The sequence below is a fragment of the Micropterus salmoides genome, unplaced genomic scaffold (assembly GCF_014851395.1).
Source record: "Micropterus salmoides isolate LMB-PRFRI ecotype aquatic unplaced genomic scaffold, ASM1485139v1 Ms_hic_scaffold_15, whole genome shotgun sequence".
Taxonomy (NCBI): Eukaryota; Metazoa; Chordata; class Actinopteri; order Centrarchiformes; family Centrarchidae; genus Micropterus; species Micropterus salmoides.
The window spans coordinates 31,326,331-31,350,978 of NW_024040596.1; the positions used below are offsets into that span (position 1 = coordinate 31,326,331).

The 24,648-nt window shown below is 42.8% G+C and overlaps 1 protein-coding gene across 2 annotated transcripts in view; it reads right to left on the reverse strand.

The window, feature by feature from the left end:
- Positions 1-5,683: 5,683 nt before the first annotated feature.
- Positions 5,684-24,648, reverse strand: part of gli2a (GLI family zinc finger 2a) — a 79,412-nt gene continuing 60,447 nt past the window's right edge. For both annotated transcript variants that reach the window (XM_038719677.1, XM_038719678.1), the window contains exons 6-14: positions 19,121-19,322; positions 17,879-18,077; positions 15,892-16,002; positions 14,960-15,100; positions 12,656-12,805; positions 10,769-10,933; positions 10,346-10,627; positions 8,848-9,214; positions 5,684-8,644 (exon numbers count right to left, since the gene is read on the reverse strand). In XM_038719677.1, the coding sequence (XP_038575605.1) occupies positions 6,342-8,644; positions 8,848-9,214; positions 10,346-10,627; positions 10,769-10,933; positions 12,656-12,805; positions 14,960-15,100; positions 15,892-16,002; positions 17,879-18,077; positions 19,121-19,322 (3,920 nt within the window). In that variant the 3' untranslated portion in view covers positions 5,684-6,341. The remainder of the gene's footprint in view (positions 8,645-8,847; positions 9,215-10,345; positions 10,628-10,768; positions 10,934-12,655; positions 12,806-14,959; positions 15,101-15,891; positions 16,003-17,878; positions 18,078-19,120; positions 19,323-24,648) is intronic.

Here is a 24,648-nt window from a genome sequence, read left to right on the forward strand (position 1 = left end):
TAAATAGACAGATATTTTTCTCGGGCGTTAGTGGACACCAAAAATGTTTAAATGCAGTGAAAATTAGACTTCCATTAATCACATTGCCAGACACTCTGTGTCTGAAAGCTATAAACCATGGATGTATAAAGAGAACTGGATACAGTGTTGGAGGTGGGCCCCTTTATTCCTAGGAATATTGCTCAGTAGCGTATGAAGCCAAAAAAGTTTGATTTCCAGGTATAAAATTATTATTGTTAGTTATCAGTGGCTATTTTACAACTTTTAGGACTTAATGTTAAATAAAAGCAATTGGAAAGTTGAAAAAAAAATTATCCACAGATTCAGAGATGTGGCTGATCACAATGTCTCTCATAAAAAGTAGATTTCAACCTTAAAAGCAGGTATCTCCAACAGTTCAAATCTCACACGGTCTTCGTTGCCAGGAAAAAGGTTGTATGAAGGTTGATTCCTTTACTTTTTCACATGCTCTGTACTGTATGTCTGTGCCCTGTTGGTATGAAGCTGTGTGCTTCAGAGAGCACCATCTCTCCTCATCTGTGTGCTTTGTCTAATCATCCATATCTGCCTCACTAACCTCTTGTTCTCCTCTCTGGTGAGCCTCCTTACCCTGGGGCTGTTTTTCTCCCATCCTCTCTCTAAGAGAATAAGGAATTCCAGTGGCAAAAGCAATCAGTGGGCCCCACTTCTAACCAGTCCCCAGCTGAATTTGCTGTCAAAAAATGATTTGTTCTCTTTCTTTTAGCACTCTGCATCTTTCCTTATACCCATATCCCATTGCCTTGTAGTCGTCACCCTGCTTCCCACCTCTCACTAGCTCTTTTCAACTCCATAGCTCTCTCTTTCTCTCCTGATTTTTCCTCTCCTCCTTGTACTTGCACCACCTTTTCTCTCTCTTCTTTCCTGTTTTGTGTTGCTCTCAGACCCACTTCTTCAGGGCTGGCCTGCCACGGTTAATTTTGGACAACATGCCATCTAACTTTAGAAACTGCTCTGTATGCGTTTTGTGTGTATGGAGTATCCTTTCTCACCTGGGTTTTCAGACTGGAGTTATTTTTTTTACTTCTTCTTTTGCTCTAGTGTGCATAGTGAGGAATCATGGATAAAAAGCCCAACTATGGAAAGTAACACATTATCTTTTCATTATGAGCACCAAGAAGGATCCACAGATGAATGCAGAGGAAAGACATCAAAACAAAACGTTGCTCCTCTGTTATTGAAGCAGTTATTATAGATCAATCTAAAGTAACCTGACAAGACAAGAGAAAGGAGTGTGCAAAAAATAATGTGGTTAATTTGACATCTCTTCAGTTATGGTGTTATATCGATGTTAAAGCAAAGGTGGGTTTTTTCCGACTTAACACTGAGCTATGAAATTTGAAACAAGACATGAACTGGTATTTACAACAGACTTTGAGGAATCATTTTTCAACCTTTCTTTCATTTATTCTCCACTAAAGTGGTTTGAATAAAAAGGTTAAAAGGGGGGGTTTGTTTTGCAACCTGTCTTATTGTCCCACCTCTGTTCAAGATGCCTATATATAGGCATATACATGTTTGAGCACCTTCCAATAAAAGCTGAAATAAACAAAAATACGAGCAAGAAAATAAGATTCTTAATTTTAGTGACAGTAACAGCAAAATCTTAGAAAGAAATCGAAAAGTAGAAAAACATGTAGTATAGATACATTGGTGGTATTTTAAACAAAAAGGAAATGGATGAGTGACACTGCACCTGTGATGCTGTAGTTGATCAGATAGTGATACAAAAGAGAGCATTGAAAACCAGCCACAGAATTGTTCCAAGGACTTGTCATCATAATGTAAATAATACAATTTAAACCTCTGTTTATAATTACTTATACCACGGCAGCTGCTGCACATGGTTTGACAGTCATTATACACCTTTATAAGCTACAGTATATACATATTGGAAAATGTGCTTAATTGCTTTCTTGCAGAGACTAAAAGGACAAGATCAATACCACTCTCAGACCTGTCTGTTAAATGTGAAGCTAAAATGGAAGTGTAAAATTGACAAGTTGTGATTTTACTGGGGGTTATATGCTGGGCTAGATCTTGGCAGCAGACTCCATGATGTGACTGCGCCTTGCCAAGAAATCCAGCACATTTCCCCCTGTAAAACCACAACTTGTTTGAACTCTTAATCAGTGAGCTTTAAAGGAACTGGTAAGGCACATTTTTTTATATCTTTGAACAGAGCCTGGGTTGATGTTTCCCTGTTTCCTGTTGTTTCCAGCTAAGCTAATGGTCTCCTGGCTGTAGCTTCATATTTATTGTACAGACATAAGTGTGGTATCTATTTCCTCATCTAACTCTCCCCCAGCCAACAAATAAACCCATTTCCCGAGTGACAGTGTGAAAGGCAACGCTTGTTGTGATGAACCTACAGAGAATTATCACCTGAATGTGCAGCTCCCCTTAGCATTACAGAACTTTACTGAGTTTCAGCTTATTGCTTAGCTGTCTGGACTGCACCTTTAATGTTTTGGTTTACTCCTATTTTCGGCTGCAGCAGGCAGCTGTTTTAACCAAAGAAAACCAAAATAAACCCACTGAACACTACCAGTGGCCTGTACTACAAGCGGTGTAACTGGCTTATCCGGGTAACTTCAGGAGTAACTTTGTGATGCCGGGTGTAACTTCCCGGTTAACCCGTACTAGGAAAGGTGGATAGGTGTTACCCACATCTGTACTCAGGATATTAATACACACCACTTCATAAAATATGTTTAGATTTCATCCTGATTTGTTCCACTGTGGTTGCAATGAAGTTCTGAACACAACAGCATTACGTTCAGAGAGCGAGCCCTGCAGCCTCAGATTTTAGAGAGGAATCTTAATTAATTAACGGGATAGTTAGTAGATGGAGCCCATCTGTGGTCTATAACTGACTTCTCCTAAGTGTTTTCACATATTTAGATAGATTATTTTAGGCCCCTACATGTCCAAAAATAGGAGCCAGGGTTTTTTATTTTCTCGTGTTAATAACCGAGAAAATAAAAAACCTCCTAGAACAAGAAGAAAAATCGGAATTCCCTGAAATTAATGTCATAGAAATCGAAAATCTCTCTGTTTTCTTCTGTATAGGCCCAATCCAAGTCTCTAATGATAGTGATTGTGGGCTAAACTCAGGAGTAATTCCTTACTACTAAATCCGATTGCAAAATTTAATATAACTTGTGCATGCATAATACACGGCAGACGTGTGTGTGTGTGTGTGTGTGTGTGATGTTGCAGCCTTGCAAAGTTTCTCTCATAAATGTGTGACTATATCAGAGAATATTAAAGTTTTTTACTTGTAGATTAATCTTGGAAAGTAAATTCTGTCACGGATTAATTAATAATTAATCATTACACTTAAAAGTAGAGCCCATAAAATAGCCTACATAATAGAGATTTGAACTACAACAAGAACACTGTGAAGATAATTTGGCTACAAATTTACTCAATGCGATGCCAACAAGCCTCCCTGGCTTTGTCGGCCGCCACGATATTAGATTTAGCCGTTAACGTGTCTTTACATTCATAATTTCCTGACAGTACCAACATGCATTCCTCTGGAATACGGAGCATGCGCCGTTGCGAAAAAACTCTGCCTGCATGGCTGAACACACCCCTTTTATGCGAACGCACACCAACTCCAAAAGGTTCACACGGGGTTAACAGGGACTCAACTAACCAGCATCTTATCCACCTTCGTAGTACCGTTTAACTCCAGTGTAGGCGGTCAGAGTTTGTCAAACCTGAGTTAACTCTGAGTAGGTTGAACTCCCTTCCTATGACAGGGCACTGCTGAGCACCAACAGCAGACAGACGCAGTTTGCAACCAGCTTGTGAACATATAGGATCATTTTCCAGCAGGAGTTGGTAGAGACAACAAAACGGAGAGAGAATATTGGAGCTCCATAACTCCTGGACATGTAAATAAGCAGCAGCTTGTTTTCAAGTTTGCCTTATCAACTTATAAGACTATGATAAGTCAATGCTGTGTTTACAACTTATTTCTGCTGCCCCAAAGTAGCCCAAAAAATCAGTTATTGCAGTTTGCAATATTTGCAGATAAAGAGGTTAACTGCAACTAATACCTGTTTTCATACAGACAGTAATGATTTGACACTAATGTTGGTCCTCCACAGAGCATGAAAAATAGTTATGCTTGATGCTTATTATATATGGTTTGGTCTGTTCATTTTAAAAGTTATTTTTGCCTATTGTGTAAAAATATGTGCAGTGTTAAGCACTATTCAAATCCAGGCTGTTTATATTAATTCCTGGTGCTCAGAATCCTCTTTTTGTGTGTGCACCACTCATACATATGGCTGCTAGAGTTGCAGTGAGTACACTGTTGATTGCCTTCAGAGCAGTACTCTACAGCAGTCTGAGAACATGCCAAATGTGATTTAACTTCTAGCATACTAGCCCTACTTTCATGTGGCCTCCAGGGACCACAGACCATGTTATATCAAAGAAGACACAACACAGGGATTTAAACAGAAAAAAAGGAGATAGTTTATTTGAAATGTACAAAAGCTATATACACACACTCACACAAACCCACACACACTGAGCATAGAAAAAGTGAATGGTAGCATACACACAAACATTTTAAAGGCTACTTAGAAATTCAGCAAACATGATAAAACTGAGAAATTTGCAGGGCTAGTTCAGCAATCCTATTCAAAACAGGATTTCATTATCAAAGTCTGTGTCCCTTCCTGGACTCTCCGCAGTTCATCCAGAACCCAGGGGAAGCATGGGGTGCAGCAAAGGGGGGTGGTATGAATGTGGTAATTAGGATTGGATCTCTGCTGAGAACACACAGAGGTACTTGTATATTCTTTTAGAGAATGCTCCTCATCAAATACAGGGGTTCATGTGCCCTGATAGACTAACACAGAGGCATATCCTTGTCCTTTTCAATCATTTACCCTTGTGAGATGGGACCATGGAGAGTTAATGCCTCTGATCCTGAGGGCAGAGAAGGAAACCTTATTTTACAATGCCATCCCCAATAGTTCAGATCATGATCAAAAAGCACTTAATATCTATGGATCATAATGTTGTACCACCACATGTTTAAACTAGGGCTGTCAAATTCTTAATTTTATAAATGGCAATTAGTTACAAACTTCTGGTTGAACAATATTATTTGCACATTTAATTACATGAAATTTAAGAAAAAAACATACAGTTTCAGTACATTTAGTGTAAGCAAAATTTTCTCAGAATCAAAATTAACCTTTATTCTGATATCTAGGTGTCACTGAAACCCAGCAATACAATGACAGGTTGCTACAATAGCATTTCTCTCCTTATTCCTTATGCTTCAAGATAGCTGAATTAAGTGCATATATTATATAAACTGCAATAGCAGTGAATAGGCATGTATCAATTTCTACATGCATGGTTTGTTGTTGGGCTCGGACTATGTTCATTAATATCAGTGCTTTAAGCACATGCATGTTTGGTGGTGAAGCGAAAAGGTAAAGAGAATGTAGTTGTTATAATTTGCCTGAAAAAAATACATACATTACTATGTCTGTCCTTCTGAGTCTTGTTTTTTTACAGTGTGTGTTCCAGGTTAGCAACACTAGTCTTTTCACTTATTTTGCCTATTGTATATACCACATAAAAAAGTGCAGCAATATGTAGCTTAGTCTTGTGAGAATATTTTTCGAAATCCACATGGTTAGCACAGAGAAACCCCCCCCCCCTAAAAACTTAACCAATCATTAAAAAATATTCACCCATTGTTCTTTCTGAATGAAACCTTTGACAGCCCTAGTTAAACATCATAAGTGTATAGCATAACTTAAAGCAAGTACCATACAGTATAATATATACACATTAAGGTCTTCATGAGAAAATATTATCTGTTATCTACATACCATGTCCATTTCCTGGAAACAGCGTTTCCAGACGCTCAACCTTGATGTCCTCAGCAAGCTACTATGTGAACTGTTTTTAGTGCACCACTTTGTAAAGGGCTAATATACCAGCAAATACTGAATGGCAATTGTTTGAAGATACATTTATATACCCTGGGCTATCATATATTTGTAAGTAAAATGTATGGCTTTTTAACAAATAATGTCAGAAAATTGTTCTTAACCCTAGCTATACTTACTATTACATTTTAATGTAACATATATTCTGAAGCAAATATTACAAGATACGCATATTACTATGGACAATGAGGGAGGAAGTTATGAAATAGCCAGTTTTGCATTGTTAAATCAGTGCTTTCTTGTGTAGTTCATATTTTCCTGATGTAGAAATGGTTAAAACTGTATGGATGATGAGGTGTTTGATTGCTCTCAGCTTATCATGTTGAGGAACTTGCTTTCTTCAGCCAAGGCTGTGAGCATAGAGTTCATGTCACCGATGGCCATGTTGCCAATCCCTGCCGGTACAGATGCAAGGGTGACAGAGTTGCGGGGGGTGGTGAGACGTGAGGAATTCTGTGAGAGGCTCTGCAGAAGGCCAGGACTCAGAGTGCCTGACATTAGACTGGAGTGGTCCCCATCATCTAGCATGGTGTCAAAGTCGATCTGGGCATGCTCTGTGCCACCAGATCCACCAGTGGAAGAATCCACCGTACTGCTGGAGACCTGGTTGACTCCTGGTGATGCCATGTTGGCTGCAGCAGTGGTGTTGCTGGCAGAAGCCTGGCTGGCACAGGGGGACATGGGAGAATCAAAGCTGACAGAAGTTGGTTCAAACATATGAATCTGACCTGTGTAGAAAACAGCAGAGTTTGGATTTTCAGTGTTACTGATGTGGGCTGCTGACCCACTGGGCCTCTTTGGGCTTGCCTCTGAGGTGTCAGTACCACGACTGGGGCTCAAATCAGATGACTTGAGTATTCGGCTCAGTTGAATCATGCTAGACCCTGTGTGTTGTCTGGCAACAGACTTGGGTTCAGTGGGAGGCCTGGGTTGTAACATTCCTCTGCCTTCATTATGGATATTGTGCTGGTGCTGAGACAGAACACTGTAATTTTGCTGCTGATCCACTTGATTCACATGAGAATACCCATCAGCTTGTGTCCTTGCTCCGTAACTTTGCAGTTCTGGATCTGCCATACTGTTCCGGGTAGGTCTCATGCTAGTGCTCCCAGATACGGAATTTAAGACTGCCTCTTGGCCGAATCCTTGCTGAGGACTCAAGTTCACATTGTTGCATTGCCTTTGTTGCTGATGCTGCTGGTGGGAGATGTTCATCAGCCTCTGGCTGTTGTGGTTCACATACCCCTGCATAGACATATTCTGACTCATAGGCACTACCTGCTGATTGCTGCCCAGGCCCTGTCCTTGTCCTGGGAAAGAACCAAAATTGTGCCTCTGTTGAACAACAGCTAGGTTCCCCCTGAGAGGATGCTGCTGTTGTTTGGAGAGCTTGGTTGTGGTGTCCACAGTCCCTGAGCTCACCTCATTCCATTGCACCGGCATGTTATTCTTGTTCATGTTGTCCGAAGGTGCGGAGAAGGGCTGCTGGGAGCCACCAGGAGCCATGTGGCAGGATTGCATGTCCTGACCAGACTGAGTATTGGTGGCATCCACCATGGCCATCCTCCTCTGTGAATAAAATGATGCTGGTGGGGCCATGCCTGTCTGGTAGCCCTGAGTCTGATTGTTTGAATGGTAATCCACTCGCCCCAAGTTGTGACCTGAGGGGCCCGAATTCTGGGTCCTGAGGTACTGCACCACATCATCTGGAAGCACCATATCATCCTCCCCACTCTGTCCCCCCCCAGTCATCATCCCATCTACTGCCATGTTCTCCATGACTACATTCTCAGAAATGCTCGGTGGTCGGGGGGCGAATGGGTAACGTTGCAGGCTGCCATCAGAACGAGTGTAGCCCTGCATAGCCAGTGCCTGGTGGCGTTCAGCTGATTGGCCATTCATGGGGTTCATGCTGTTCGTGCTGTTATAGCGCTGGACCCTAGGAAAGGAGAGAGGGTCCAATGCGGGACGACGCACTGGGTCACTGGCACGGCGTGGAAGGTTGGTGGGTACCTCATGGGGCATCATGCTCTGTGTGCCATATCCAATATCACTGCATCGCCGAGGCACAGTTCCAGAGGGTGGCTGATGGAATGGGTGTGACGAGCCTTCCTGGGAGTCACTGTAGAATGCCATGCGGGTCCTCAGGCTCATTCGGTCCATATTGGGGAGAGGAGTAGGTGGAGCTCCACCAATGGCAGCAGCGTACTTTGCCTTGAGCCGATAATGCTGAGCTGGTGTCAAACTAAGGAGGCTTGAGACACCTCCTCCTCCGCTGACACCACCACCACCTCCACAATGGCTGGCCTCGCTGGAGCGGCGAGACAGATCAGTGGATATTGGGTCATAGGAGTCAGCTGAACTGATATTGTTATGGCGGTTAGCACCAAAGTGGGACGCCTCACTGGAGCGGCGGCTGGAATAGCAAGGTGAAATACCGGAGGAGCGCCGACTCAAGGTGTAAGCTGAGCTGATGGTGCTGGTGGTGCTGTCACGTCGCTCATTCAGCTGGTTCAGCAATGTCACTTCACATGAAGATAGGTCACCCATGCGCTGGCCAGGATACGAACCGCTTAAGTTAGTCATCATGTTGGAGCTCTCCAGCAGGGAACCTGGCAGATACAAGGGACATTATTACATTTACATTTTTTTTATTTACACACTGTACTGTACATAGTTTTGTACAATGATTTGGCTATTGGACTCACTCTACTAAGACATAATGCCATTCAGCCATCTCTCATAAGATGGATCCCTCTTACACCCTCGTCACACAGTTAAGACATCAAACAGATCCTCAACCTTCAACACTTACCGACTGCAGGAATGGGAGGCAGCTTCATGCTGTTGCGTTGGCCCTGCAGTGGCTGTGGTGCAGAGTTGACCCAGGGGCAGGAGTCCCTCATTGTCTTCAGCCTTTCCTTCTTGATATTCTCCAGCTTGATGGTGACCGCACCACCATGACCCACAGCTTTCCTCAACTGAAGCCCCATCCCAGCCTGCTGTCCCCCAGCGGGAACAGTGGAGTCAACCATGGGGCACTCATCCTGTGCACTTAGGTCCCCGAAGCTGCCCCCGCTGTGCATGGCCATCTCCACCCCACTGTCGTTGTTGTTGGCGCTGCTTAGAGGTGACGGCTCACTGCTACATGACGAGTGGCCGCCAGGACTGGAGTGATACGTCTGGAGGAGAACAGCAGGGAGGAACTTGATGTAAGTCTAATTAATCAAACTATAGAAGCTTTATCATAAATGATAGTAGTACATTGTTCAATGTTCCACTAGTGAATAAATATTCTGCCAGATAACAATTAGCTATTTACATGGTAAAAAACCCCTGAAAATAATAAAATAAAATAATAAAACATGTAGTCACATGCCAAGTTCAGAGAACTCCTTTATATATTCTTCAATATTAAATAATTTCCACAGTTAAAAAATTCTGATTGTAATGGTTTTGTAATAACTAATGTAGGCCTATAGTTCCATAATCTCATTAATTATACATGAGTTTGATTTATTTACAACAAGAAAACAAGTGGATAATAGATGAGTTCTGTGAGCAACAAACCAGCACAGCAGCGACAGTAATTCAAACTGGCCTAAAATGGACTAAAGTCTCGATCGCAGCTAGATGCTGGCACAATTTGTTCAGCATACATGCTAAAACAGTCCAACCCTTTGAATATTAATGAGACAATGACTTTTATCATCTGCCGACAGCAGGGGCTACTGCCAGTGATCTTGTGGACAGAAAAACTGTTGTAGATTTGTCTCCAAACATGCATATTGTATCCCATATACAAAAGAGCATGTTTTAAATTTGTGAAAATGGATGATCATGCAAAAAGGACATAATACATCATGCAAGAATGCCACAATGTAGAATGAAACATGAGGCCACACTCGCGCATCTCCCATGCTGAGTTGGAACAAGACACAGAGACAGTTTGAGCGCTCACCTCAGTGAAGTCTGTCCATTAAGAAGGTGAACTTGAGAGAAGCAAGTTCAAGCAACAACCAGAGAGGTGAGTTAGGAAGGATGCAGGCAGTACTGGCAGTAAATATTTAACCTCACAGCAATGTTAGTAAAGTGAAAAACAGTAAGGAAATAAGTGTGCTGTTCTCTTTGTTGTTTTCACCCAAAGGCATGCAATGTCATCCTTTTATTAACAGGTAAAACTGATCAAATGGAGCGCAGAAAGTCCTTCAAGATGCAGTCAATCAAAACTCCATAATTTCAATTTATTTTTATGAACCATAAAAAAGGTTTGTATAGGATAACTTTTTTTAATTTATGTCATCAGGACCCACCATAGAGTTCTCGGTCTTGATAGATTTGACTTGTAGGCAGTCTTCCACTCCTCTAGAGGTGTTGTTGACCTCAATCCTGCCGTCCACGCCTCTTGCACCAAGCTTGGAATTTGTCTCATTCTCTCCGTTGCCTTTGGGTGGCTGCAGTCTGGGAGGTGCGTCGCTTCGTTGTTTCTTAGTGACGTGGGCTTCGGGTCCGTGGACTGTCTTAACATGTTTCCGGAGAGAGCTGGGGTCTGTGTAGCGCTTTGTACAGCCTGTGATCTTACACACATATGGTTTCTGCAAAGAGGAAAGAAGTCCATTTGAAATGAAATTGCTTTTTTGGTCAATTGTAAGATACATATCTGCTCTGTAAATCACGTGTTCTGTGTTCTCCTTTGAGAAAAAATAATACCTTGGTGGTTCAGAGCATGAACATACCTCATTAGAGTGTGTGCGGTTCTGGTGCTTGGCCCGGTCTGAGGCATTGGAGAAGGCCTTGTTGCAGCCTTCATGTTCACACACATACGGCTTCTCCCCTGTGTGGGACCTGAGGTGGGTCTTGAGGTTCTCCAAGCGAGAGTAAGCTTTTGAGCAGCCCTCAAACTGCAGAGAGACAGATAGACAGTGAGACACACTGTCTGAGTGCTGTGTTATTTTGTCTGCAGCTGGGTAGAGAAAAGAGCCAGGCAACAACAACATAAAAAAGCTCTGTGTTTCAGTTTTTATATGTAATCTACTCTTGGACTCGTGCCCACCTACTGTGGCGTGCCACACAAAAGCAAAGCAGTGCTACACTAAGTAAAAATGGCTATTACGCGAAATATCCAATCTAAGTGTGAGGTGTGGCAGAGTGCTTTGTCTAGTGTGCTTTGTTGAGACAAGGAGAAGTCTGTGTTTAGCCTTTGTATTCACTTGTACTGTACAAGCTATAATTTGGTATTCCTTCTGAGCAGTCACTATGAATATTATTGGCTCTGAAATTAAAAGAGAATCAAATTAGACTACCTCAAAAATTGGATATAAAAGTCAAAAGATTCTCCCTTTAAAGACGAGACTAAAGGAGAGTTAGAGTTTTATGAGAAGATGCACGTGGGATTTGTGCAGAGAATATACAGCGTGGTCTTAATAAGTACCCATGGCCCCCTGCTTGTCTGCAGACTTTAATTATGCGCCTACGCTGTCAATCAGCTTTCTTCACTCTCTCCTTCACAAGTCATCTGTTTTAATGCATTCATAAGAGCCTGTGAGCAAGCTTTGAAGCCAAGCAAACAGGCCCTCAATTTGATCTTTACACAGCAAATGAAGGCTTCAATAAAACCCTCATGATTTATCAACGTGGACAATATCACTGCTGCTAAGCACAAAGAAAATCACTGAACATTTTTTTTTGATCATCCTCAGGCAAAGGGTTGGGAGTTGTAGTGTAACCGTACGGCTGCTAATGTGAGCAACAGCCAAGTTCTAGTTCCAGGAGTTAACCCGGTTAACCCTTAAATGCATGGGTGTTTTTTTCAAACATTCCTACATAACTCAGGTCTTTAGCAACCCAGCACTTATGCAACACAAATTAAGCCATATATTCAAATAATATTGCTTGTAAATAGCCACGCAAATTCTGAAAGTTTTACAATCATTTATACAGATATCAGAACGAAATGCCCCAAAATATTTCTGCATAATGTGTTATATTTCATGTATTACACATAGGCTTCTGTAACTTCTCAAAGACTGGCACCTACCAAACCTAAATTAGTCAGCACAGTAATCACAAATCACAGTAACTTGCTTGTAGAGACTACAGCATGTCTCTGCCAACTGCCACTCCACAGACTTTACACATGAAGATCAATTTACCATTCTACTGCCAGAGTGCTACTCAGTCCATAAAAGCAGTTGTCGGCTCAGTAATATCTACTTTGTATCTGGAGGAGCTTTGTCAAGTCTGAGAAAATAACCCTAATGATGTAATTGTGATGTCATCAGGGTTACTCAGCTTAGGCTCTGAGATTTTCAACAAAAATCGTTACAAACTGGGGAGTGGGGTTTGAAAGACGTGGACATTTAGGTAGGGAAGCTCTGAAAAAAAGATGACATTGGTTGCATTATGGGAAATGTAGGATCAAGTGTTTTTGCCAAAAAGTCTGGTTATTTTGGCCTCTGCTTTTTGATTTGACACTAATTGCTGGAGTATGCCTGTGTACACTAGCCAGTCAGTCAGACAGACAGTAAGTGAGCGAGTCCGATGATCTCATGCTTAGTCAGTAAGTTAACCAGCTAGTTACAAACAGTCCCCTACAGTGTTTTACAGTGATACAAGGTTCTTACTGTGCATTTATGCGGCTTCTCCCCTGTGTGACGCCTCATGTGGACCACCAGCATGTACTGAGCCTTGAAGGGTTTCTGCTCCCGTGAACACTCCTCCCAGCGACACACAAACTCCTTTTTCTCACCGTGGATGTGGTCGTTGTTGATGTGCTGAGGAGACAATTTAATTCAAGTCAATCATCAAAATGTATCAGAACATGCGTCTGTGATACAGACGACGGGCTAATGTTCAAATGGTGACTAGACACCAAATGTATGTGTGCTTGTGTGCGCGCATGTGTGTGTGTATTACTAAAAACGAGTCAGCAAATTCTTGTCTTTTTCCCACCAGAAGATTCTCCCTCTTTCATGGGTCCGTGCGTACTTGCACACACATGCACACACACACACACACACACACACACACGCATTGTGAGTGACGGTGCCATCCATTATGGCTGACAGTTACTATGCATCTGTCAACAGGAGACAAAAACTATAAAAGCGCTGTGTCTGTTTTTTCAGGCTGTGTGTATGGGTGTCTCTCTATCTGTGTGTTAGTTTCTCAAGGAAGAGGAACTTCCTCAGATCCCAGTAAAAGTCATCAGGAAGAGGATTTTGTGTCGGACTTGCATTTATCTTCCATCCTTACTTTTGAAGGATCAAGAAGTCAGTGTGGTACATGCAAAGTTTCCTGTGTGATGCTTAAGCTTAAATCTTTGTTAGCTAGTCTAGTAGTTTCAGATAAATTATACTGCAAACCTGAATGTGATATCTCAGACAATTCTCATTTAAATCATCCGTCTACACTGCAAAACTATACATCTCGTGTTATTCCAGCATATATTCCATGTTTAATGATTTTTTGATTTTTTAATTTGCACTGCTGGATAAGGAGGCAGTCAGTTACTCCTACTACTATGGTGTGTCAAAGTTTTCTTTAATTATACCCTCAGACACAAAAGGTTTATATCAAACTCTAATGACTTACATTGCAGACAAACACACACATACTGTACACACACACACACACACACACACACAATGTTTCAGAACAGTTACACTTAAAACCTCTCATCCCGTGCACCACACGCAAATATCCACACACCCAGAGGAACCACTTCATTTCCTGAGGACATCCAGGCCCACTATGCTCCACTTATGTGGCCACTTCTCCACCAGCGAAAAAGCTCAGTGGTTGACGATTCTGCTGAGATCTATTTTGGGTCAAGGAGGAGGAATGGAAACAAGCAGAGGGGTCTATTTTCAGTTTGCACACTGCTGTGAATCCATAATTTGGGGGCTCTTGTAACAGGGCAGAAGCTAGAAAAACCCACAGGTGTGTGTGTTTTTTGCTGATATTGTGAGAACCTTGTGTGAAACCCTGACTGTGCTTAGGGAGATGCTGTCAGGAGTTTTGGAAGAAAAAATGATTATTGCACCCCTGGATTTCTGGTTGTTTTTTCTAAAGTTGACAGAAAGCAGAGACATTTAAAAACCCCATGGTCCTGTGAGGATTAAAGAATGTGTTGGCCTCACATTGTCCAACCACATCTAAGAACAAACCACAGACCCTCTGCTAGTCCACTCACTAATCCTGGCAAGCTCTCACAGAGTTTGTGGCTAGGGAGCTGGAGTTGGGGCAAAGGTTCTTAAAGGTAACTCTGGTCCTGACTTGACCGTTCACCACCACCTCCCATCAGTCTCTGGGTCTGTGGAACCGACATATGCCCCTTCTAGCACTGCTATGTGATGACTGACAGCCAGTTGGAAAGTGGAAAGCAAGAAGAGAAGTTGGCCTGGAAAAGGGGGGTGCATGAGGTTCCAGAGCTTCTGGCATGACGATGGATTTATGGCCGGCCCTCTGGGCTTCAGAGGTTGGGGGGTGTTGCTGGGAGTGAGAGGTTAGGGGTTAGGGGTCACGGGGCTGTAGGGTGGGGGGGGGGCACAGCTGCAAGGCTTGGGCTTGAATACGATGAGAACCCGCAGGCTCATTAACGTGTACGCGTGTCAACCCAACAGGAAAGGATCAGTTACTGGACAGCTTTCTGACTGGACTCACTCAGCGTGGATTTAATGAGCAGCAGAAGAGTTGCTTGAACTTTTCACTTTCTAAACAACAAAATGCAGTGGTTCTGATGGCACTGTTTGGAATTTACTGTCAATACAGCAAATTAAACTAATAATGTTAATGACAGCATCCAGCATAGCGAGATGAAACATGTCTGCTGAAAGACTTGACATTGGACAGTTTGTGTTTTCACTGTGGTTTGTCATTCAGTAAGTCTCAATAATAGTCATAAGGACACCAAGCCTATGACTCACATGAACAAGCTGGTCCTGGGTGTCATACTCTTTGGTACAGCTCTCCCAGTGGCAGTTGGTCTCATATATGGCCTCGGGTTCCTGTTTGCACTCGTCCTTATCCAGATCCTCACTCAAGTCCAAGATCCCTCCACCATGGTCCTGGAGAAGGGGGACAGTACTTTGTCAGAAGGGGACTAACAAACAGTAAAGATGTGTTTCTATTAAAGTGTATAAATCACCAAAATAAAAACATGCAAACACAGACTATCTGTGGTCAATATGTTAAAGAAGCATTCTGAACTGTTTTGCATCTCTCTTATCTTATCTGTTCCTTAATCCTAATGAGTTGTTGCTTGATCTCAATGCACGACGACAACGCTTGTCACTGATTAAAGCTGCAGTTTTATTCATTCCCTATAATCAATTGGAGCCAAATTAGCAACTGCAGTTAAAGAGGGGACTGTTTTCCTACTGCAAGCAGCTGAAGCTGTGATGGAAATAGGTTACAAAACTATATCTATGTGGTTGATTAGGACATATTTAAGGTTACTGCAGATCCAAAAAGTTTTTTCCAGAAAAGGAATAATTGTTTGGTATGGGAGGTGCAACCTTAAACTATTTTTTTTTTTTTAAACTTTTATTTATTCAGGGGAACTTCAGGAAGCCTCTCTTTTGCAGGACGGCCCTGATCACATACCCACAGTACAACCACAGTCTGATCTGCTGACCACTGAGCTGCTCTGCTGGAGTGGTTGGGGTTAAGTGCCTTGCTCAAGGGCACCTCAGTGGTGGTAGTGGTAAGTGCTGCTTGTTCACTTTTCCAGAGCCAGATTTATCTGGCTGGTTCGGGGCTTGAAGTTAGCATCTCGATATATAATGTTGCATTTCCTTTCTGTTTTTGCCAGATTTCAGATTCTCTACTTATGTCCACTATTTTTTGATTCTCTTACCTGAGAGGACGGTGAGATGGGCAGTGGACCCTCTGCTTCCGTCTTAACCTTTGACCTCTTGGTGGTCAGTGGGTTGACTGTGCTACTCACTGCTGGGTCTCCACTGGCATTCTGAAGGACAGAAACACATGTAGCTGAAATGATTTTCTGAATGACTTTTTGAAGCAGAAAAGCAGGCAGAATAATATCCTCCTTTTGTAATTCATGCATATAAATGCATTTATCCAAACACCCATTCGTTAACCCGACAACCCACTCATTCATAAACTATCGGTGAATCATTCCATTAATCCTAACACATACCAACCTACCCCTCCATCCATTAGCCCTCCAACTCGTTCTATGAATCTAACCATCCATTTAATTTATTAAACCACCAGATTCCACTCAGTTACCACTACTGCTCACAGTCACCACAGGGAGAGGCGGAGGGGAATCAGATAACAGAGTCACAGAGATACTGCACAATTGGTTTTGGCTCGATAGTCTGTTGCAAAGAGACGTGTGGAGTCCTAGTTGTGCCAGGCACCGGGGCCCATAAGTCAGGCTAGGACCCGCTGCCAAGACTAAACAGTTTAGACTGCTTTAGAATCACCAAAGCCACAAGGAAATATGAAATAAGAGAAGTTATTACTCTCGGTAGAGAGGGGGAAGGCGGCAGGGCTGGGGTTCTGGAGGTAGGGCTTTGATCTGACAACAGATTCTGAAGACGACAGGAAGACAAAGAGAAGGTTGTTACAGCTCTAATGGAGACGAAAAGAAAGGAAAGATTTAAAATGTAAAGCAGCTGATAAATTATTGTGTATGTGTGTGTATATTGAGGTTCATTGGAGGGGGTCCAATAATGAAGGGGGGTCTCCTAATCCCACCCAGACTCTACAGTGCAGTTCAGCATTTCTGGAGGCCTGGATGATTCATTTAGTTGGCTGAAATCCAATAGGGAAATATGGTTCTGATCACTGTTGAAATGAAGCTGAATGTGTATAAATGTGAAAAGCAAAAAGGTACAAAATATACTCTGGGATACTTGGATAGTCTTGGCGTGTGTCAGAAGACACCGTGCTGAAACAGAGCTGGAGGCAGATGACAGGAGAGGCGAGTGATTCAGAGTGGGAAGTTTACATTACGAGTGGCTGTGGTGTAAACAGTGGGCTGATAAAGAGAGACAGAGGAGACAGTAGGAAGTAAGACAGATGCACCTGGGAGGGAGACTCCTGCATATTTCCGACCTGAGACAATTTACAAAAAATACTTAATTCATGAGAACTTGTAAATTTATGCTACATTTAAAGTCCAATAAATGTGCCGACACAATTATTCGACTAGTTGAATGACTTAATTGCCTGTCAACAATTTTGATTTTCAATTGATTATTTATTTTTATTGTGTATGAAGCAAAACATGCCTAACTTGCTGGTTCCATTTTAAATGTGAGTATTTGTCAGTTATACATTAATTTTAATATATTGTTCAGGACTATTTGTTGGACAAAGTACACATTTAAACACCTTTTGGCTCTGTGAGCTTGTGCTGGGCAATTGTTTGACTACATGCTTTACCAATGAACTGAAAAACTGAATACATTAGTATTCAAGTAATGTAAATCATCATTAGTTTTAGCTCTACTCTGAATGGTTGCTCAACGTACATGACTTTTTTGGGGGAATGACACTTAATATAATGCTAACTTTAAGATCTTGTTATATTATCATTATAACACTGGGGAAATTTCCTCTTTACACATTACATGGCTGCTTCCTGCATCAGGATCAAGTTTTGCATATTTTTGTATGAAAAATCATCCATTTGGTAGGAGAAATTGTTAGAGAAAACCTCAATGTACCCCACACATTACATATCCATATAAATGGTTTTATTGTAAGAAAGACTGAGAGAATGTGTGTATATTAATCTGTGTACATTTTATTAGTAGTGTACACTTGAAATTGTAACATTCAAGGGTAAAAAGGCTCCCTTCCCTTCCTACCTGGATTGCCTCAGAGCTGGAACCGTTGTGGGAGGTGGACATAGGTGAAGCGGTGAGGGGGTGTTGGCGAGTAGAGAAAGAGGACGCCGATGGTTGAATGAGAGGCGGAGTGTGGCCGAAGGCGTTGATCGTCCTATGCTGGGACAACAGCTGCTGGTACGCCACTGGGTTGATGGGATGAGGGAAGCTGAACGAGGGGCTGAGTGAGAGGAAAAAGGAAAGAAGTTAACTCATGCAAAATATGAATGGTCTAGTGGCTAATACTCAAAGAAGAAACCCACACTTAGACCAAGTGTTAGCATGCCAGGCTACTAGCCATGCTAGTCGGACACTAGTAGCAATTTATTATCACCTAGCAGTGTAAGCTACTATCATGGTATTTCTTGTGCTATTATTGGCTTTCTACAATAGTTTCCGCATTGTCAGCAAATCCCAAGAAAAGACCCAAACCAAGATTGCGTCAGTCTGTCTCTCAGCACTTTCCGACTCCTACCTCAGCCCCAAGTCCATTTGTTTAAACTTAAGAGGTAAGTCTGAACAATTTCCTAAAACAGCAGTGCACTGTAGTTTTTAAGAAACGTTACTCAAACAGGAGTAAATAGTGCATCTGAAGCAGCAGGACCGTGTTTGTGAGGGTAACAAAAAAAATGAAAAAGGTCACTGATGTGTTTGCAGCTGTACAGAGAAGTAAGAAAACATTTGCATAGCACGTGTCATCTATTCTAGTCTTATTACTGGCTTACTACTGAGAACCAGGCTGCTCAGATAGCATTTCTGCTGGCTAGGCGCTGGTCAGCTTTATACAAATATTTCTGAAGATTGACTTGCATTTGTTGCTGAAAACAAACTAAATTCACGGTTTTTAATAGCTGTGACTGGGAAATAAAGTCAATATTCACAAACCAGTGCAAATGTGACCATTCCCTAAAGTGTTTTGGCCTCATTGGATACGGTTGGATACAACTTTTTCAAATACTACTAATTATGGTTAGTGGTAAATTTGCTTCAGAAGATTACAGTAAAAGACAGTTACTGAAACTAGATATCTAGGAATTTTGCTTAATTGAGTACTTTTACACAATCGCTCAGACTGTTCCTTTTTTATTTACTGTTTCACCAAAAAGAGTGGTCCCAGATATAATCTCAACTATGTATGCATGTATCAAGTGTGTATATGCATGTAAATGCGTGTATGCATGTTTGTAATTGCTAGATATGTATGCATGTGCACTGTCTGACTACCTGATCCCTCCGACTGAAAGGTGCCCATAGGAGCTGCTGGCGGCTGAGCTGGAACGGGAGTTGTTGATGTAGGCCACCAGGGAGTTGGGTGAGGTGCGGATCATGGTCTGCAGGTCAATGCTGGCATCTGACAGTGGGGAGATAGACAGCGCCCGCTTCCTGCTCAGTCGGGGTGTCAGCCGTGGGCTCGAGAAACGTGATACTGGATACAGACACACAAAGACACAATAGAGACAATGTCAGCCAAATCAGCATTAATAGCGGAATGAACGATTTCAAAAGAGATCAACTACTTACTTACAAATGTACTGTATGATGTCTTGTGTTTATTATTGTCAACATTTAAGATACTGCTGTCATGGCTCACAGTTATCCAGAATGGAGAACTAATGTGTGAATGCATCATACTCGCTGCCTGGCCTCAATAAAAACCAGCATTTACGCTGGAGCATGTTGTTGATGTAGCATTCAGTCCTGAGCATTCTAGTGGAGGTCACAGCCATGCTAAGCCACACTATCTCCGGCATCTCTCTCTCACACACACACACACACACACACACACACACACACAGCTCCCCTATTTAACATTCGCATCCTCTTATGCATAATGAATCGCCCCAATCATTCTCAGTAATTACCGTGATAGAGATCTCTTTCAGACCGTTGTACTTGGGCAAGTAAATGGAGGCAATTTAAACAAATTGATCTCAGAATACCATTAAAAACGAACAAGGCTGACTCAAAGAAGGTAGGGTTCATGGCCGCCCGCTAGACCAGTTTGCTACACTGTTTTCTAATTCTCGTTGAAAAGAGCACAAGAACATGACGGGGGTGATACTTTCCCATGAACTTGAAGAGAAGGCTATTTATTTTTCCATACATACTAATAGTCAATCATTCATGTGTGTATTTCTTAATTTCTGAGGCATGTAGCCCCCACTCCCAATCCCACAGAGACAGAGCACTTGCTTGGGACCAACAGGTGCTGCTTCGAAGTGTGAGGGGACAGAGAGCTGCACGGGCATGTGAGTCTTTGTGCACACGTGTAATTAATGAAATCTTACAGCATACATCATCGGAGGCGCGGGAGGCAGGAAACTCATAATAGGCCCATCACAACTCACCTAAGCACACATTTGCTGCATGTCAACTCCACTGCTTTCAATATGAAGCCAATCCTTGACTCTTTGCTGGTGGAACTCACAAGCCCTCAAGACAAATGAGTCCAGGCACCGCCATAATCACCGAGCCAGACCTACAGCCATAAACCAGGATCTTACTTTCAAAACTATTATGTTTGGAGGTGGCGAGTCGTAAAGCGGAGGCATATGCACTTAGTTAAAAGGCCCCCGGGAACTTCAGACTGCAGACGACAGGGGCCTAAAAAAAAAAAAGACTGGTGGAGATGATAGAGATGTGTATGAAAGAGTTGGCAAAAACAACAAACGCTCCTTGGGAATGTGCCTCTTTAAGACTAATAAATAAATGTGTCATCTTTGGTTAACTACATAGAGGAGTAGGGACAGAGTAAAGGAGCAGAAAAAACACATTGTGTGGAGAGAGGCAGGCGATCCTCCACTTGGGAACATGAATGAGGAGTTTTGATAAGCTATGCATTGCGCCATACAGGTCGTGCAGCTGCGAGGATTTGCTGTTTTTGCAGCGAGGCGAGCTCGCTGCCTTGCCAACAGATTTAATGGGAGATAAGTGTATTAATATTCCCCTCTATAAAGCAGAAAACAGGCCTCACAGCCTGGTGGCCGGGTAGCCTGGCGCCTGCCTCACCCTTCTGGGCACTGTGCCTAGAACACCGCCCTCCATCTTCAAACCACCCCCTCAATCTATACATCAACCTCAGCTCAGAAGAATTCTTCACGCCTCCGGCAACAAAGCTAAATGTATGTAATGTTTAGTCTTCTAAAACTGAGGTGCGGACAAGCTAGCTTTGTTTAGCTCGGTGTTGTTCCAATGGATGTCATTGGTCTAACCTAATTTTGCCTGGAACAAATTTCACACAAACTTGCACACACACCTCTCACCACTTGGTAAAGGGGTGTTTTATAGGTAGTGGTTATAATTGAAAGGGTGAGCAGGTTCCGGCAGGGAGTGAGAAAACAGATGTTGCACAGACCATGGCGGTGCGGTAGTATGTGGTAAAATGGTGTGTGTGTGTGTGTGTGTGTGTGCGTGTGTGTGCCATTTCTATGTGGGACTGTATCCTGGGCTGGTTGTAATTGTGGGATCTGGATTTATATAGCGAGTCATAATTACAGGCGCTCCAGTGCACATTGATACAGTAAAGAAAAAAATATATATTGAAAAGGATGGGAGGGAAGAGTGTGTACGTGTTTGAGTGTGTGTGTGATTATTTTAAGCATTTGCCTCCTGTTTGAACTGAAATGGCTTTGTGGAAAATGAAAACACTTTAATTGGAGGGTTGTGCTAATCCCCAGAAGCAGCTAGCTCTCAGTGTCATCCTAGCCCCAAGCACATGGAAGGTCACCGTAAGGCTCTGCAAAGAAGTGGTACGTAGCATTTTCTCCAATAATATCCCAAAACTGGGACTGTGACCATCATCTTTATCTAAAAGAAAAAAGCACTTGCAACTTCAGATTGGTTTTCACCGCCTATTCTTGAGTGAGGGCAGTTGGCCTCTTGTTGAGTTCATGGAGACAGTGGAGCTAAAAGAGACAGTTGAATTCTTCCAGCAACTGAATGATGAGCAGTCTGAGCTGGATTGCAGCTGAGTTGGATACAGAAACAGCGCCAACAGCTTAGCTTAGTGCCAATATATCCTCAAACACGTATTGAGAAATGCAAACCTCAAAACATCCTTGAACGTGTGAACATGCAGTCTCTGCTAACAGAAATATGTGCTTGAGTTTACATAAAAAAATTATAGCATCTGCTCTGACTGAATTCAGATCATAGAGTCAAGCCAAGAGTATGATCTTACTGTGTTTTATGGGTTTTTGGTATTTTATTCTGTGGGTTGGAGAGGTTTACTGTACAGTAAGTTTCTCCTCCTTTGACCATCTTGTAAATGGGTTAAGCTTGAATATTTTAGTTTTGCATTTATGCAAGTATGCTGAGTATACACAACTGGCCTGGGGGTTTTACCTAAAAAGAGCCAGAGATGTGTTATCAGTGTCCATGTTGTAGAACAAGGCTGCAGCCACTTATGTCACAATCTTTCATGTAATCAGTAGTGCACATAAGAGTTTTGTTCTCAGACTTTAACCTTTAAGGTCATACCTCCTTAATATGACACAGAGGACAAACATAGGGAAGCAAAGCCCTTTACTTTTCTGTCATTCCATAACTCATGATCTTCTTGGAAGGGTGTGGAATGGAGTTAAAAACTAGTATCCTGCTACAAACATGAAGTAGACACACCAAAGCGCATTATTAAACTAAAAAGACAAAATTGCTGATGACAGTCTAAAGCTAGGCTTGTCCACTTTGACCTTGTCTAGGGTGAAGCAGGCCTTTGCAAAGTCCCTCTCCATGATGAACGGGAGCTGCTCTTCAGCTCGCCCCCCCCATTATTCCCCAGCTTGAGTTCGTGCCAGCAGGGCCCCAGGCCTCCACATTTTCAGCCTGCCTAGCCACCCCCCTGGCCAGCCGGAGTGGGAAAATGTTTATTTTCCCTACTAAATCTCACTAATACCAACACTGTGAATTTTATTAGTGAGGGGGCTCGTGCTGAATTCTCTATGAGCCCCCAGTGTCCAGCCCAAAGCCGCCGTTGTTTTTGCCAGTGTGTTTATGCACACACTTCCACCCATGTGCTCATGAACCAACATATAGTTAAGTGTTTGTGTATGCAGTCTAAAGGGACTGGTCCCTCCCTCACTCCCTCACTCCTCACCACCACATCAGTACACAAACCTATCTCCCTCACTCCCTCCACTGCATCAACACTGAAATCTTTTTCCTCGGGATGGCAGACGTTTACTTTGGCTGCTGCTTTTGTCGTGGGAGCTTCAGCAGTTTCCCGCAAACCGCTCTGATATTTCTCTGCCCACCCAGCCCTTACATACCTGCTCACTCATATACAAACATTTTCAATGCCTCCCAATATGAAATACCATAATGTGACTTTATACTTACAGCAATGGTGGTGTACCAGTGCTAGTGCTAACCATGCTTAAATGTCTTTTCACTAATGTTTGAATTGGTGTGTCTCTGTCTTACTTCCATCAGGGTTCAGAGACCAGCTTACTGTAGAACATGAGCCAAGTTTTGAACCAGAGAACCAAAGTTTTCCTTTGGTTCTCTGGTGAACTGAGCCTGGCCTGGTTTATCCTCTGCAGAACTGAAGTGACCCTAAACCACTGGGCAGTTTTAAAAAAGTAAATAGACAATAATAGATTTAATGACTTGTTGAAATCGATATTTGTTTAACAGTGTGTCTTTGGAGCAAAATGTATTTTTGTTGTTTTAGCCCTGTCTGCTCCTCTCAGTCTCCATGTCACTAGTCAGATAAGGACAGTGATTAATGTGTGAAAAACACACCTTAGACACCAGCACTGACTTACAGAAGCAGCTAAGCGTTTCAGTGGGGCCTTTACTGCTGCCTGTAACACCATGTTTGTCTAGAAGTCCTGTCCATCACACTGTCATGTGGCAATTCAGTGGGAGGAAAGCCCAAAAAATTATGGATCTTTACACAGTAAAACCGGAGCAATCCAACACCCATTGTTGCTGGGTAGGTGTTTTAACTGGGGACATGGGAAGAAGTCCCCCTAAAGTCTGTGACTTCAAACAACTTCATGGCATCATTTTGAAATGTTGTCTTCCTCATATTCAGTAGAGAAATTCCTGTGGTTTACTGATTTACTGCCCAACAGTAAATCCTAAATCTCATACGTGGAACGGTAAGACGTGCAGGCGTGTCCAAAAACCTTCACCTATGCTCGTTTACACAACTTTTCCATCAGCACACTTCTTCACAGCAGCACCCAGTGTTTCATGGTCCAACCATAAGCCTTGCAATTCACATATCCTGAGGGAAAATGAGGGTGGGGTGTGGTGTGTGTGTGTGTGTGTGTGTGTGTGTGGTGGGGGGGGGCATTCTATGGGTTCACTGAGGGCTCCCAGTTTTTGCGGCGGGTCTGCTGAATATTAGTGCATACATTGATTTTTAATATGGGTTTTATCTGCACTGCCTTCCAAAACCAACGGCAAGGGATGAAGCACATATTTGCCACCTCTGCCACTAGTTCTCCTTCCACGTTCTGGCAATAAATGAAGCCTTTGATTCAGGCCGAGGCTGCCCGCGATGACCATTAGCTGGCTGCTTGGTCAATATGGACCCTGTGTCTGGAGGCCGCAATGGAAGAGCCTCTAGACTGGCAGAGTGGCCCGAGCCTGACCACATCACTGCTAGCATGGTAGAACACTAAATAAAAGCTGCTGGGTTGGTGGCAGCAAGTGTGGACACTGCGTTGAAGCAGGCGGTGGGGGTGATGGAGGTGGGGTTTGTGGCTATTTGAGCAAACAGCCTCGCCAAACAAGTGTGGGCA